A 15127-nucleotide genomic window follows, 5' to 3' on the forward strand; every position below is an offset into this window, starting at 1 on the left:
TGCCGGTGGAACAGATTTGTGGCATGGTGCACAGCGAAGGCTGTGGATCCCCTTTCTGCCCCTCTGTCTGAGGTTCTCCTCTTCCTCCTTTCCCTTGCCCAGCAGGGCTCTGCTCTGGGCACTATCAAGGGCTATCTTTCTGCCCTTTCCGCCTTCTTGAGGCTACCTGATCAGCCATCTTTGTTCAAGTCCCCTCTTGTGTTGAGATTCTTGAAGGGCATCACGCACATGTATCCTCCAACTCCGTTCGTGATGCCTCAGTGGGACTTGAACCTGGTTTTGACTTTCCTGATGTGCGCTCCCTTTGAGCCCCTTCATTCCTGTCCTCTCCGTCTTCTCACCTTAAAGACGGCCTTCCTGGTAGCCATCACCTCTGCCAGGAGAGTGAGTGAGCTCCAGGCTCTTTCTATTCAACCTCCTTTCTTGTCTGTTCATCCTGATAAGGTGGTTCTTCGGACTAGACCTTCTTTCCTGCCCAAGGTAGTCTCTGCTTTTCACATTGGGCAGTCCATCACCTTGCCCTCTTTCTTCCCGCCTCCGCATCCTTCAAAGGATGAAGAGCGGCTCCATCGTCTGGACCCAAAACGTGCGCTTTCATTCTATATGGATCGCACACGCCAGTTCCGGGTGGATGACCAACTGTTTGTTGGCTACGTGGGTGAGAAGAAGGGAAGGGCGGTACAGAAACGGACCATCTCTCGGTGGGTCGTCCTGTGCATCAAAGCATGCTACTCTTTGGCTCGGAAGGAGCCTCCTGTTGGGCTGAGGGCCCATTCCACTCGGGCCACGGCGGCTACTACTGCCCTGGGCCGGGGAGTCCCTTTGCAGGACATTTGCCAGGCGGCCACGTGGGCCTCGCTGCACACCTTTGCGAGGCACTACTGCCTGGACAGTCAAGTCCGGAGGGATGGCTTCTTTGGCCGTTCGGTCCTCCAGGACTTTCTGGTGTAGGTTGTATTGGTTCGCAGACCCACCACCGGGGTTGGTATTGCTGGGGTATCTATTCTAAGGTAAGGAATCTAATACTAACCTGTTTCTTTCAGATGAACAAGTTACTTACCTTCGGTAACGATATATCTGTAAGAAACAGTAGTTAGTATTAGATTCCTTACCGCCCCGCCCATCCTCCCCGTTCTGCGAACTGATACCTAGGGTTAAGGACATCCCTTTCAGGGCCCTAGTTTCAACTGGCACCAGTGTTGGTTCTCACATGGCTCTGCGTGTTCTGGCGCGGAAAAGCTGTGTGCAAAGAACTGACGTCAGCGCGCGGAGGCGGCGTCTATATACTCCAGCGACGTCATCACGGCGCACGACGCCGACGACGCGGAGCCGCAGGGGACGCCTGCAGACGACGCCTACCGACGCGCAGGGGTACTGCTACGCAAAAGTTTCCGGATCCAGACTGACGCCTGGGGATATTCTAAGGTAAGGAATCTAATACTAACTACTGTTTCTTACAGATATATCGTTACCGAAGGTAAGTAACTTGTTCTTTATGTATACTGAAAAACTCTGATATCTCAAAACATAGTACTTACCCAATTATGAAGTTCTTGTTGTTAAAGATATATATAAAAAAGTGATATTTTTCTAAATTGGTGTGTATGTGTGCATCATTTATTGACTGTGTGTGTAACACATGTATAACACTCCTCTCTGATAAGCCTACGTCTGCTCGACCACGCTACCCTAAAAGGAGATCCTTGCGATTTCTAATGCAGGCCCCTGTCCACTCCTAGGAGATACCTGGACCCTTTACATAGCATACCTCTTTATTGGCATACTCTATAAAGGTTCAGCTTCCTACACTCTGCATTGTATTCTCAAAGCAATCCTTTTGTAATTCACAGCAATGAATGAGGCATTTTTATAGCTTTTGTGAGTGCTAGAGTGAGAGCGTCTAGGGTATTGCCATTACTGATACTTGTCTTAAAAAACATGTTTTGTATTTACATTGTTCTCTTTACAAAAGGACTAACTTTTCTGCTACATTGATCTTTCAACTATATCGCTGTATGTTTCAGGCCCATTCCCCTTGAAAGCAGATCTACATCTGTGATTACACCGATCAGACAAGGCCATGCTTTTAGTCCATAGTTAATGTGTATTTTGCTAGTAGACCAGCCTTTGCAGTCATCCTAGACAGACTTTGCCCATTGCAAAAGAAAAGTACTATAAAAATACTGTATTTGCACACCTAGTATCTTACATCCTATTCTGACTCTTTCTGTTTCTCTCTGTAGTGATTACCGGCCTGAGTATGAGCGCCTGCATAAGAAGCTGGTAAGGCAACGTCTGCTTTTCAGTATATGTTCTTAGAGGGGATTCTCAATGCAGGTCCTTGTTAAGATGTAATGGATGCTTATGTCTGCTAAGGATATCTTTATAGCGTGGGTAGATGCAGATAGACATGCTTTGCATACTCCTGCCATCTGGTGCTCGATGCAGATGTTACTCGTTTGTTTGAAGAAGTGTTTGGTCTCGAGCCTCCCTCAGTTCACAGTGCACATAGTCGCCACCTCATTTTTTCCTCCCACCATCTGGTTTGGGCATTTTCAGCTCGAGCTCCTGGACAGTTGTCGACCTGTCCGCTTGTTTCGGTTTCAGTTGTTGGGAGACTTCATCAATCACCACAAAAAACACCTACTGCATCAGTGACCTGCCATCACCCATTAGTTTGATTTTGACTCCGAACCACACCACAGTATTTTTTTTTGTCCCTGAACTAGTTTCTAGTTTGAGAAGCGATGGTGGAGGGTATTACGTTGAATGACTTATTCTAATTTTGCCCAAACTGTTACAATATCATTTGTGATTAGATAACCGTAGTGTGTGTAAACTGTGCCTATACCCAGAGCACAAGAAGTCAATCTGCTCAGTCTTCAGGCCTTTCGAGATCAAAAAACAGATAGCACTCACAAACACCATTGGGCTAATTATAAAATGCAGCATCAAGACCCATCTAGCACGCCATGCCGTTTGGCTCCAAGGACGTGGAGAGAACAGAGTATGAGGGCGGAAATCAGTGAAAAAAAATACACCTGCTCAAAGAAACCAATAACCACTCTTTATGGCTTGAGGCACCCACCTCAACCACATGCCGATTAAGGCTACTTGCACGCAAAAACAACAGGTTTGCCATATCAACTACTTGGTATTGGCAGCAATCCAATTGCACCCTGAGCCTTTTGCACCCCCATTTTTAAATGTAGTGACTGACAACATGACTGCCATGTTATTACATTCGGAAATAAAGGGGAAATCATTCACCCCTGCTGTTGGTGCTCACCCAAATGAAAAAGGCATTGGGCTATTCACAGTCCAATGCAGTTGCTCTTTTAGCATGGACCTGGAGAGGACAATGACTTTGAGGACTTGCTCAATAGGATGCATCAATAAGTACACAAATGGCACGTGAAACCCCAGGTAATTCAAAAGTACTTTCAAAAGTGGGGCACGCCTGCAATTAATCGGTTTGTCATTGTCTAAAACGGAAAATGCAAAAGCTCCGGCTCCAGGCGCCCATACCCACAATCCATGAGCAATGCCCTATGGATGGAACTGGCCAGGGTTCTTTGCTTCAGCTTTTCCTCTAGTTCTCTCCTGATCCCTCTCATGGTGAGGAAAGAGACCAACATCTGTGACTCCCATTCTAGTCGCTCCAACTTGGGCACCACAGCCAAGGTATTCATTGCTTCTGACATTGTCAATTCTGCCTCACAAAATGTCACAGAGACCAGAACCCCTCACACCATACCAGGGGCAGCAGAGACCTCTGTATCTCAAGGAAATGAACCTAGCAATTTGGCACCTGTGGTCTCAGATTTTGGTTACCTTTAAAATCCCAGAGAAATGTATCTAAAGTCGATGGGAGGCACGCAAACCCACTACCCAAGGCTGTTATGCAACCAAGTAGAAAACATTGGCATGTTACTGCTTAGAGGAATATTTAGAGCCACTTACACCATCAGGTCAAGATGACATGTGCCATTCAGTGCATCTCCAAAAATCAGGATTGGCATACAGCCCTAGTTTACATTAAGATGCTGTCCCATCTTACCAACAAGACACAGCATTTGTCCTTGTTCAAGATACCTGTGACCTAGGCTTTCATGGAGGGCCTCAAGAGGGTAGTTTCTCAAAACCTCCCACCCACCCCCAGCCTGGGATCTCAGTAGTATTAAGAAGACTAAAGGGGACTCTGTTTAGGCCACTACACCTTTCTGAAATGCAATGTTTGTCTTGTGAGGTGGCCAGTTACCTCATTGCAAAGAGCCAGTATGGTGCAAGCATTAACGGCAGAGAACCTTTTATCTAGCTATTCAAAGATAAAGTGGTTTCACAAACAACCTCCACTTTTTTTGCCAAAGATTGTTTGTACTTTCCATGTAAACCAGACATCTAAGTTGCCATTTTTCCCCTTACCCACAGTCAGTGGCATAAAGGGCATAACACATACTAGATGCCAAAAGAGCACTAATGTATTATGTTGCTAGAACAAAATCCATGCTCAAGACCATGAAACTGTTTGTTGCTCTTGGCAAGCCTCATTTAGGAAACTCTCTTTCCCAAGGTAGCTTTGTCCGATAGATTTATATACAAGCGTGGTTTGGTAAAGCTAATTGTATTCCACATGCACTGCCTAGAGCACATTCCACTCAGAAGAACATAGCTACTACATCCTTCCTACCAAAACAATCCTATAACACGCGTCTGTAAGCATACTACATGATTAATACCACATACGTTAACTAAGCAATGCTGTAAGGATAGTCATGCGTGTCAAAAGGCTTTGGTTTGCTAAACAGTGTTGAGAACCCTGTCTCAAACATCTGTATCATTCGCGCACTAGCCCCACTTATGGGAGGCAATGCTTTATAGTCCATGCAAAGCAGCTGTATATACAATGACACATGCTACATACAGAGAATGTTACTTACTTTTTAACCGTCTGTAGCTTGTAGTGCTGTCGATTCCCTTATGCCCTTCCACCTTCCCGGAAAGGGAATAATTATTCTCGTATCTTATATTGTTAGTCACAATGCACAATACATATTTCCTGTCTTATTCCACTTCACTCCAATAACACTACTCCGTTGCTGAGATAAACAATTAGCAGTGGAGTCTTTACCCTGGTGCATTGTGGGGTAAGAGAGGAGTCTGGCTTTCTTAAGCCCGAAAGCTTCTTTAAATGAAACCAACTTGCATCGTCCACACCCATCCTAGATGACAGGAGTGTGAAAAGCATGTGAATCTACAGCACTGCTTGGTACAAACAGATGGGTACAGGGTAGGTAACATTTTCCTTACTTTCCTTCTGTAGGCTGAAGAGCAGAGTAAACAACAGAAGGAGCAGCTGGAACGTCTGCAGAAAGACATGGGTGCTGTCGATCTGGACCCAAATGTTATGCCAGGTATGGGCATTGCCTCAACGAAACGACCCCATAAGTGACATTAAATGTACAAGTTTGATGAAGAAAGGAGAAAGATGGTAAGGTGGCATCCCCTTTTCCTTCTGGGGTGCTCTGCTTGAAAACCTGAACGAAATTGGGTTCTGAAATGACTGGATGTGCCATCTTGCATCCTTGTTCTGTGGCAATGTAACATTCTGTTACAGTCGTTCTTTTGTTTTATAATAATCTGGTGCATCACACTTCTGAGGGCCTCCTTTTGGTCATAATCCACACTTTGATGACTGAATATTCAGACCAACAAGTGGATTTCTCATTGTCATACCCCTAATGTATGGGAGCCAATAAGTTTGGACCGCCGTAAACTACCCCAGTACTCCGTCCAATTCCGTTCTGATTGTCCTCTATGTTCTTCATTCTCTCAAACATTTCATATGCTGTATCTTTTTTTTAAATAGATGTAAGTAACTTAATTTTCTTAACACTAAATGTCCTATCAGAACTTTGAGATTTGGCTTTTGATGACTTTAAAAATGTTGTTTGTTCTTTCATGTTTCTACTTGTTAGAGCTTTATTCCCCTTATCCTTGTCTTGTGAAACCGTGCAAGTTAACAGGTCAGTCCTTCACATGGTTTCTCAGATCTTCAACTAAACAAAATAGGATTATGGTTAGAGTTGATCATTATAAGCCCATTGTCCCTTAAAAACTCACCTTTGTGTATCTAAGGCAAATGCCTCCAATCTGCGTCTTGGTTCTCAAATATGATCTCAAATCTTCTTATTCTGATAGTTACTTTTAACTGAGAGTTCCCCACCTATTGACTATACCAAAGTATCAGACTGAATTCCGAGATTTTTTTCACCAATGACTCCCGTGCACTGCCACATGGCGCCTTGCGGCTCTGTGACAATCTTGCACTGTACAGAAGGGACACAGTAGATCTGCATATAAGCACCAACTCTGGGTTACTGCCTTGACTCCAATTTGTGCAAGAAGCACCATGATGCACCTCAAGGCAATCTGAAAGAGACTATCAGATATAGATTCCTTACCTTAGAGCTACACCCAGGCGTCAGACTGGATCCGGAGAATTTTTTCTCAACAGTACCCCTGCACGTCGGTAGATTGTATCGCTCGACTCCGCGTCAGTCGTGATCACTGGGAAAAGGTTGCGGTATCTACTTAGACGCCGCCTATGCACGCTGACGTCAGTTCTTTCTTTTCCCGCGCCAGCCATCGCAGATCCGGAGAGAGCGGTACCCGTAGTCATATTTTGACTAAACTTTTTCGACTTTTGTCGACATCTTTTTTGAAGTCTTATGACTCCTGGTGCACATGGGATGTCAAGTCGTCGACCTGACTTCAACACTTATGACTCCTGTCACAAGCTGATGTCAGTCACTGATCCGCATCTCTTGTGCCTATGGTGCCTGGAGCGTGACCCTGACCTGAAGTCGTGCTCCGACTGCTGGGCCCTGGAGGCCCTGCCGTCGGCTCCGCGCCGGTCGAGGGGAAGATCGCGGAGCCGCCACCACCATTCGTCATTGAAGTCTTCATCATCGGCTAAGTCGAAGCACAAGAAAAAGGCGGAGAAGCATTGTCACTCTTCTCCTTCTCCCAGTCAGTCGGCCGACACAGGACACGGAGGGTCGTCGTTCTGCCATCAGAGCCTGCTGGGATGACTCCGCACGTCCCTCCTTGTCCGGGAGCTGGAGGGTCCCCTGCCCAGATGTTTTCTTCCGCCAGCTTAGCACTCAGGTCAGTGAACACAGCATGTCTCTTTGGGCCGTTACACACATTCGGTGTGGGTCACAGTTGCGCAAGTGCTGCCACAATGCCTGGAGCAGGCCCGGGCCATGCTCGCCCACGCTGTTGCTGAGGGTCGAGGCGCAGCGAAGTTCACCATCCGGTGTGGGCTGGATACCACGGACTCGCTGGGTGGGACGATTTCCACGTTGGTAGCCCTGAGGCACTACGCCTGGCTGAGGACCTCTGGATTCTCGGGGGATGTCCAATCTAACCTTTTGGACATGCCCTTGATTGTTTGGTGACAAGGCAGACAATGTGCGTGAGCACTTCAAGGGCTCTAGGGCTACGGCCAGGTCCTTAGGCCTTGCAGCAACTTCTCGCCACATTCAGTCTGCCTTTCGTAGTCATGTAAGAGGTGCCCCACCACGTTCCACCCAGTGCCACAGGGCGGCACAAGCCACCCAAACTCTGCGCATCCTGGGACCTGGGACCCAGCGTTGTGGGTCCGGGGGCCAGAGGGCGGGTCAGTCCACCAACACCCCCGTGCAGCTGCCTCCAAACCTTCCTAGTCCGACTTTTCAGGGCCACCAGGTGCCAGTGGGTGGCAGGATCCGCCATCACCTCCCCCACTGGCACAACATCACGTCAGACAGGTGGATTTTTCCGATAGTCCTAAAGGGCTGCTCCCTCCCCTTCTAGACTTCCCCTCCCTCCATGCCTCCAACACTCCATCGCATGTTGGAGGATCACTTGGCCCTTCTCCGTCAGGAAGTTATGGCTCTCCTGCCCAAGAGAGCTATATTGAACGAGTCCCTGTGCAGAAGTAGGTTGTGGTTTTTATTCCCACTACTTCCTGGTACCCAAGAAGGACAACAGCCTGCATCCTATCTTGGATTTCAGGGACGTCAACCGCTTCCTCCAGAAGAAGAAGTTAAACATTTTGACATTGGCTCAGGTCCTGTCTGCCCTCGACCCTGGAGACTGGATGGTAGCATTGGACTTGCAGGATACTTATTTTCACATCCCTGTCTTGCCTGCCCACCGGCGCTACCTGCGGTTCACAGTAGGCCATGAGTATTTTCAGTTTACCGTGCTCCCCTTTGGCCTTACCAGCGCCCCTCTGGTGTTCACGAAAGTGATGGCAGTGGTCGCTGCTCATTTGCGCAGATCAGGGGTTCCAGTCTTCCCCTATCTCGACGACTGGCTGTTAAAGGCAGACTTGCCCCAGGCTGTCATTTCCCACCTTCAGACTATGGCGGACCTCCTGCATTCGCTGGGGTTCACACTCAAACTGCCAAAGTCGTACCTGATTCCCTCTCAGAAACTCCTTTTAATTGGAGCGGTTCTGAACACATCGCATATCTTCCTGAGCAGCGAGTCCGGGATATTCGGGCTATGATACCAATTTTTCAGCCTCTATCCCGGATTTCGGTGAGCATGACCCTGAGGATGCTGGGCCTCATGGCCTCCTGCATCGTACTGGTGGATCATGCCAGGTGGCATATGCGGGCCTTGCAGTGGGTCCTGAAGTTCCAGTGGGTGCAGCATCAGGGGAATCTTTCCAATTGCATCCAGATCTCGGAGGGCACTGAACACCAATTGCAGTGGTGGCTAATGGACCAGGATTATATCAATGTTCGATCCCGCTCCCTTCCCCAACCATAGTTCACAGTGGTAACCAATGCGTCACTCCTGGGATGGGGTGTCCACCTGGGAGAGGCAGAGATCAGAGGCCTTTGATCTCTCGCAGAGTCTAGGCTCCACATAAAGCTATTGGAGCCACAGGCAATTCGTCTTGCACTGAAGGCATTTCTAACTTCTGTCAGTGGAAGAGTAGTGCAGGTGTTCACGGACAACACCACTGCCATGTGGTACTGCAACAAACCGGGTGGGGTGGGGTCGTGGACCCTATGTCAGGACCTCTGTCTTTGAACATGGCTGGAACATCGGGGCATGTCCCTGGTGGTTCAACACCTGGCAGGTTCCCTGAACGCCAGGGCGGACAAACTCAGCCGCCGGTGCATGATGGATCACGAATGGCGTCTTCACTCAGAGGTGTTGCAAGGTCTCTTTCAGCAGGGGGAGAGCCTTTGTTAGATCTGTTCGCCACCAAAGTGTCGCTGACTCCGCCCTGTCGTGGATCAAATCCTTTCTGGAAGAAAGAACCTTCCAAGTGTCGGATGGCACCGTCCCGTCCAAAGCCCTGACACTTCAGTGTGGGGTCCCCCAGGGCTCCTCCCTGAGCCCCACACTTTTTAACGTTTACATGTCCCCTCTAGAGGACATTATCGCCCCATATGGCATAAAAACAGTCATGTATGCCGATGACACCCAGCTGGTGGTTTCTATTAACCAGCTGAGCAATAGCCTAGATAATCTGGCAAACTGTCTCGAGAGCGTTTTCCATTGGATGTGTGTATTTCGATTAAAACTGAACGGAGAAAAATCTGAGATACTTCTCCTGGGAAACCCTCACAAACTCCCTCCATCCCTCTCCTGGCCGCCATGCATGGGAACGCCCCCTACCCCCAAACCCGAAGTCAAAAGTCTTGGCATTTGGTTGGATCAAGACCTCAACTTCAAAACTCAGGCCAGAAAGACCTCGGGCCCCTGCCTTGGTCTCATCCGTATGGCACGAAAAATCCTCCACCTGATCCCATTTCAATCAAGGAAACTGCTGATGCAGGGGTTGGTGAACTCCAGACTGGACTATGGCAACGTCCTGTACCTGGGGGCACCGGCTTCAGTCATCCACAGACTACAATGCGCCCAGAACGCTGCTGCCAGACTCCTAACCGGAACCAAATCAAGACTCTCGGCCAAACCAGCACTCAAAAGCCTACACTGGCTCCCGGTCAAAGAAAGGATTAGCTTTAAGACCTTATGCATTTCGCATAAAATAATGCAAGGCAGAGGCCCCCCGATTCTGAGACCCTTTGTTAAGCCCCACCACTCTAACAAACAACTCAGATCAGATTCTCTCTCCCTCGCCAACGTTCCCAGAATAAAAAAGTCCCGATCCGGGGGGCGCTTGTTCTCTTACAACGCCCCAAAACTGTGGAACGCCCTCCCTCTTGCCATGCGGAGAGAACAAAACCTCCTAGCCTTTCGGAGGCAATTAAAAACTTGGCTTTTCCCATAAACCTTTAATTCTTCTGCTCTCACCTCTGGAACTTAGGTCATGTCAGCGCTGGGACGCCCCAGGGTAGCTATGCGCTTTAGAAATCCCAAAAATAAAATAAAAATAAATAAAGAGAAAGCGCATTGTCAGCAGTTCTGCACGTTTGAATTTCCAACGCGGCACTCGCTCGGCGACGCAAGTGGAATTGTGATCTTCTATACGCCTTTCCGCCTATACCTCTTCAGCCCAGAGTGCTGAAGAAGATCAAGCCCGACCGGGCCCAAGTTATCCTTGTGGCTCCGGACTCGGCTTGAAGAGTCTGGTTTCCTGAGCTCTTGAACATGGCCATCGATCCTATGATCAGATGATCAGACTGCCTCTTCGGGAGGATCTTCTGTCTCCGCAGCAGGGGACGGTCCTCCACCCGAATCTGTCTAGCCTCCACCTCCCTACGTGGAGATTGAGCGGCAACAGTTGACAGCTTTCGACCTCCCTCCCGATGTCTGTGATGTCATCTTGCCAGCCAGGCATCCCTCTACTAAAACAGTATACGCCTGTAGATGGAACAAATTTGTGGCCTGGTGCACAGCAAAGGCTGTGGATCCCCTTTCTGCCCCGCTATCTGAAGGTGGTCTCTTCATTCTTTCTTTGGCCCAGCATGGCTCTGCTCCTGGCACCCTTAAAGGCTATCTTTCGGTCATTTCAACCTTTCTTAGCCTTCCTGATCAGCCTTCTATTTTCAAGTCCCCTATTGTACATAGGTTTCTTAAGGGCATTACTCGCTTCTTTCCTCCTATTCCTTTCGTAATGCCCCAGTGGGACTTGAATCTGGTCTTCACTTACCTCAGGGATGCTCCTTTCAAGCACTACATAATTGTCCTCACAGACTCTTGACTTTAAAACTGCTTTTCTGGTTGCCATCACCTCTGCTCGCAGGGTGAGTGAGCTTCAAGCGCTATCTTCTAAACCTCCTTTCCTTGCTTTCGATCCGGACAAGGTTGTCCTTCGTACTCGGCCTTCTTTTCTACCCAGAGTAGTTACCTCTTTCCACATAGGACAGACCATCACTTTATCCACTTTCTTTCCGCATCCTTCCAAGGAGGAGGAAAGGCTCTAATATCTGGATCCAAAATGTGCATTATCATTTTATCTAGATCACACAAAACAATTCCGGGTGGACGATCCACTCTTTGTTGGCTATGTGGGCGCCAAGAAAGGTCTGGCTGTGCAAAAATGGACCATCACTCGATTGTACTTTGCATTAAGATTTTCTATTCCTTGGCGGAAAAGGAGCGTCCGGTAGGACTGCACACCCATCCCACCAGGGCGGCAGCAGCTACTACTGATTTGGGAGGTGGAGTCCGCCTTGGTAAGATCTGCCAGGCAGCCACGTGAGCATCACTGCACACGTTCACTAAGCATTACTGCTTGGATAGTCCAGTCTGGAGAGACGGCTTCTTTGGCTGTTCAGTACTCCAGGACTTTTTGGTGTGATATTAGTTCGCAGACCCACCTCCGGGGGTAGCTATTCTAAGGTAAGGAATCTGTAACTAATAGTCTCTTTCAGATGAACAAATTACTTATCAGCAACAATATATCTGTAAGAGACATATATAAGTTATAGATTCCTTCTCGCCCCACCCATCCTCCCCGTTCTGCGAACTGACTTCCAGAGTAAGGGACTCCCTTTCAGGGCCCTAGTTTTGTGCACCAATGGTCAGTGTCTTGCATGGCTCTGCGCTTCTGGTGTGGAATGTCGTGTAAAAGAACTGATGTCATCCTGGCGATCGTGACGCCGATGACGAGCGCAGAGTTGATCGACGCCACCTACTGAAGCACAGGGGTACTGCTGAGAAAAATTCTCCGGATCCAGTCTGACGGCTGGGGTGATTCTATGGTAAGGAATCTATAACTAATATATGTCTCTTACAGATATATCGTTACCGAAGGTAAGTAACTTGTTCATCAGGGAGTGGAAGTGAAGGTTTACAATTGCTGGACATAAGAGGTAACATTTGATGCAGTGTTCCCAGTCACTTGGCTAATCCCACTTGAAAGTGAACACTGGTAATTCAAAATCAAAAACTCTTCATTAGTGCAAGAAAAGTAAGTGGGGGTTCAAACCGCCCCCCCCTTCAGTCCAAGTCCGGCGAGGTGCTACGAGGTCAGCATTCAAAGAGCCCCTTGAGTTGTTTGACACGGCCCTGGTCCCAACAAGCCCAGTGTTCACCAGGCCATCTTAGACTCTAAAGCAGATCGAGTCCTTTAAAGAGGTTATACTGCAAGTTTTTAGGACGCTGCTGGCTACTTCTGGAGTGCCATCGGGCCCGCAGTGTCTCCAGGGCCTCCAGTCAACGTTCTCTCTGAAGGTCCTTGTAGGAGGGTTAAATCCGTTGAAGCTTCACCACCTGAACAGTGAAATTGCTTCTTTTCAACACCCTTCATTGTATTGCCTTCTAGCAGAAGCAGTGAGAGCAACATTAGTTGCATTGTAATTCAGCCCAACATGGACAGACACAGAGAAGGAATTGTAATTGGAACTAGGGTGTAAAATACAAAAGGGGTAAGTTAAAAAAGTGTTGGCTTTTTAAGCGACATTTAAATTCATAATTTATTTAAACATTCTTTCTGTTCAGAGGCTTGAATGAAAACATTGACGTATTGTTTATTAAAACAAACATTTGTTATGTTTTAGGCTCAATCTTGTTCACCATAAGCAGTTTTCAAGTGCTTTCTAAGTATTTCATGTGTCCCACCCACCTCGCACTACACCGCTCAATAGGTTGCTTTTAAAAATCAGAGGCAGCAAAAAGGGCAACAAATCCTTTTCTCCCCTCTGCTTCCCTCCCACAAAATACCAGTAACCATTTCCCCCTATTGCAAATTCTTACTTATCGCAGATTCATATCCATTTGAGTAAAAATCAGATTTATGTTCTTGCCTGTCATTTTGTCATATCATTTCAAGCAATGTTTATGTATTCTATTTCCGTTCAAATCTTTAACAAAAGTGCATTGTGGTGCTCGCTTAGAGACCAAGATGGGAACTAAACATGCATAGAGAAGTGATCCCACCCTCTTAGCTGTAGCGATCCTTGCCTTGATTGAATAATAGCTTTGATTGAGATAGTTCTGCTCTGTAAGAAAATCTGCTTCTATTCCCTCCCCAGGCTCAAATGAAGCTGTTCTGGGCCCCTCAGACCTGATCATCACACGCGGAAGTGTGGATGTTGAAGAAGACGAGGTAGACAGCGACACAGATGACATAGATCATGAGAGTAAGTGGCGTTCAATCATTCCACTGTTTTATCCAGTAATTACACAGCCCTCATTAACACAGCGGTTCACAAGTGCACCATGCAGCCTCCCTTTCCAACTCGCCCGTAGGTTCCTCGAAAGAGTCTTACTGGTGAACCCCCTCTTGACAACTTAACCTTTTAATTATTTATGGTCAGAATCAAGAGTTCCTATGTTCTTCTGCTTTTTATTGCCCTTGATAGAATGGGTCAATTTTCTAAAGTCCTTTGTGCAACCTATCTCCCTGAAATATGCTAGACACAGACCTGGGATAGCTGTTAAAAATCTTACTTCTCATAATTGTATTATTATCGCATAATTAGTTTTTACTCGTCTCTCTTTTGTTCTTCTTCTTTTTAGCTGCTGAAGAGGTCCAGGAGGAACCAGCCTTTAAGAACTTCCTCCAAGAGAGACGCACCAAGTACCAGAGCAGGAGCAGCGATCAAGAGGAGCACTCTGGGGAAGGATAAGGATGCTGGCAGATTTCGTTTTTTCTGTTCCTAGACCTTTGGTGGAGGATGAAAGGATTCTGAGGACAGACCACTGTATGCGATCACTGCCTTGTGCTCAACGCAGCGACTGCAGCCTGCCTCCCACCTACAATTCTTTTCTACACCCACAACGCTTGCAGTGAGGTGTGCCAGGCTCATCCCTTCTTCCAGAGTGTAGTTCTGTCCACTTTTATTATGCTTCAGCTTTTTGCAGTTCATGTTACCTCTAGCTGCCACAACTGGAACTGTGAGGTTTGTCATTTTGACTTTCCCATGCATTTCTTGGTTTCACCTTCTCTTGCCATTGCCTTTAATAGCAATAGTGACTCCTCCTCCCTGTCATTTGCCAGAGAGCCTCACAAAAAAGCCATGAATGCCTTCAGCCCAGACTTCTCTTGACGTGCCCCTTACCAGGTGGTTGCGGTCACTATTACTACTCCTTGGACTTTAGGGTTGTTGAGACCTCATCCTAAACACCTTTTCAGCCGTTTGTGAACAACCATTCTCAGCAAGCTGTAGAGCTAAATGATACAGGACTTCATTAATGGAAGTAACTAAAACACTGTTAACCAGTCTTATTGTTTGCAAGGAAATGTGTGGGTCTGCTTGGCAATAACTGAAGTGTGATTCAGAAGTATGATAGGCTGTCTTAACCTGGAGAGGTTGGATTACCCACATTCCAGTATTACAGTGCTGAATAGACTGAACCCACCCAGTGATCATGCTCGCTCTCCCCATCAACATACTCTGCGTGGAGTTCATTGTTTTTGTTGCATATTGGATTTCCTTTGTGTAATTTATAGTAAAATATTTTTTTAATACTTTAAGGTGGTTCCTCCTGATTTTTATATTTGTGACAGAGGGGGGTGTATGGGGAAGAGTAAAAGACAGGAAGCGGTGCAGAGCAGAGGCATTGGATGTAAGCTCCTGATCCTTCCCTCCCGCAGGTTTCGTGAATCCGTCACTGGTGCATCTACTGTCTGTAGGAATAATGTACCCAATATACTGAAGTGTTATCCGAGTTCTTGCTGTCTTCCAGTGGGCACGTCTCATTTCAA

At 47.4% G+C, this 15127-nt stretch overlaps 1 protein-coding gene across 1 annotated transcript in view; it reads left to right on the plus strand.

Annotated features, from left to right (window-relative positions):
* Positions 1-14896, plus strand: part of GPN1 (GPN-loop GTPase 1) — a 115916-nt gene extending 101020 nt beyond the window's left edge. The window contains exons 11-14 of the mRNA XM_078650126.1: positions 2244-2283; positions 5324-5414; positions 13452-13559; positions 13939-14896. Of these exons, the coding sequence (XP_078506252.1) occupies positions 2244-2283; positions 5324-5414; positions 13452-13559; positions 13939-14048 (349 nt within the window). The 3' untranslated portion in view covers positions 14049-14896. The remainder of the gene's footprint in view (positions 1-2243; positions 2284-5323; positions 5415-13451; positions 13560-13938) is intronic.
* Positions 14897-15127: the final 231 nt, after the last annotated feature.

The sequence above is a fragment of the Lissotriton helveticus genome, chromosome 6, assembly GCF_964261635.1.
Source record: "Lissotriton helveticus chromosome 6, aLisHel1.1, whole genome shotgun sequence".
NCBI lineage: Eukaryota > Metazoa > Chordata > Amphibia > Caudata > Salamandridae > Lissotriton > Lissotriton helveticus.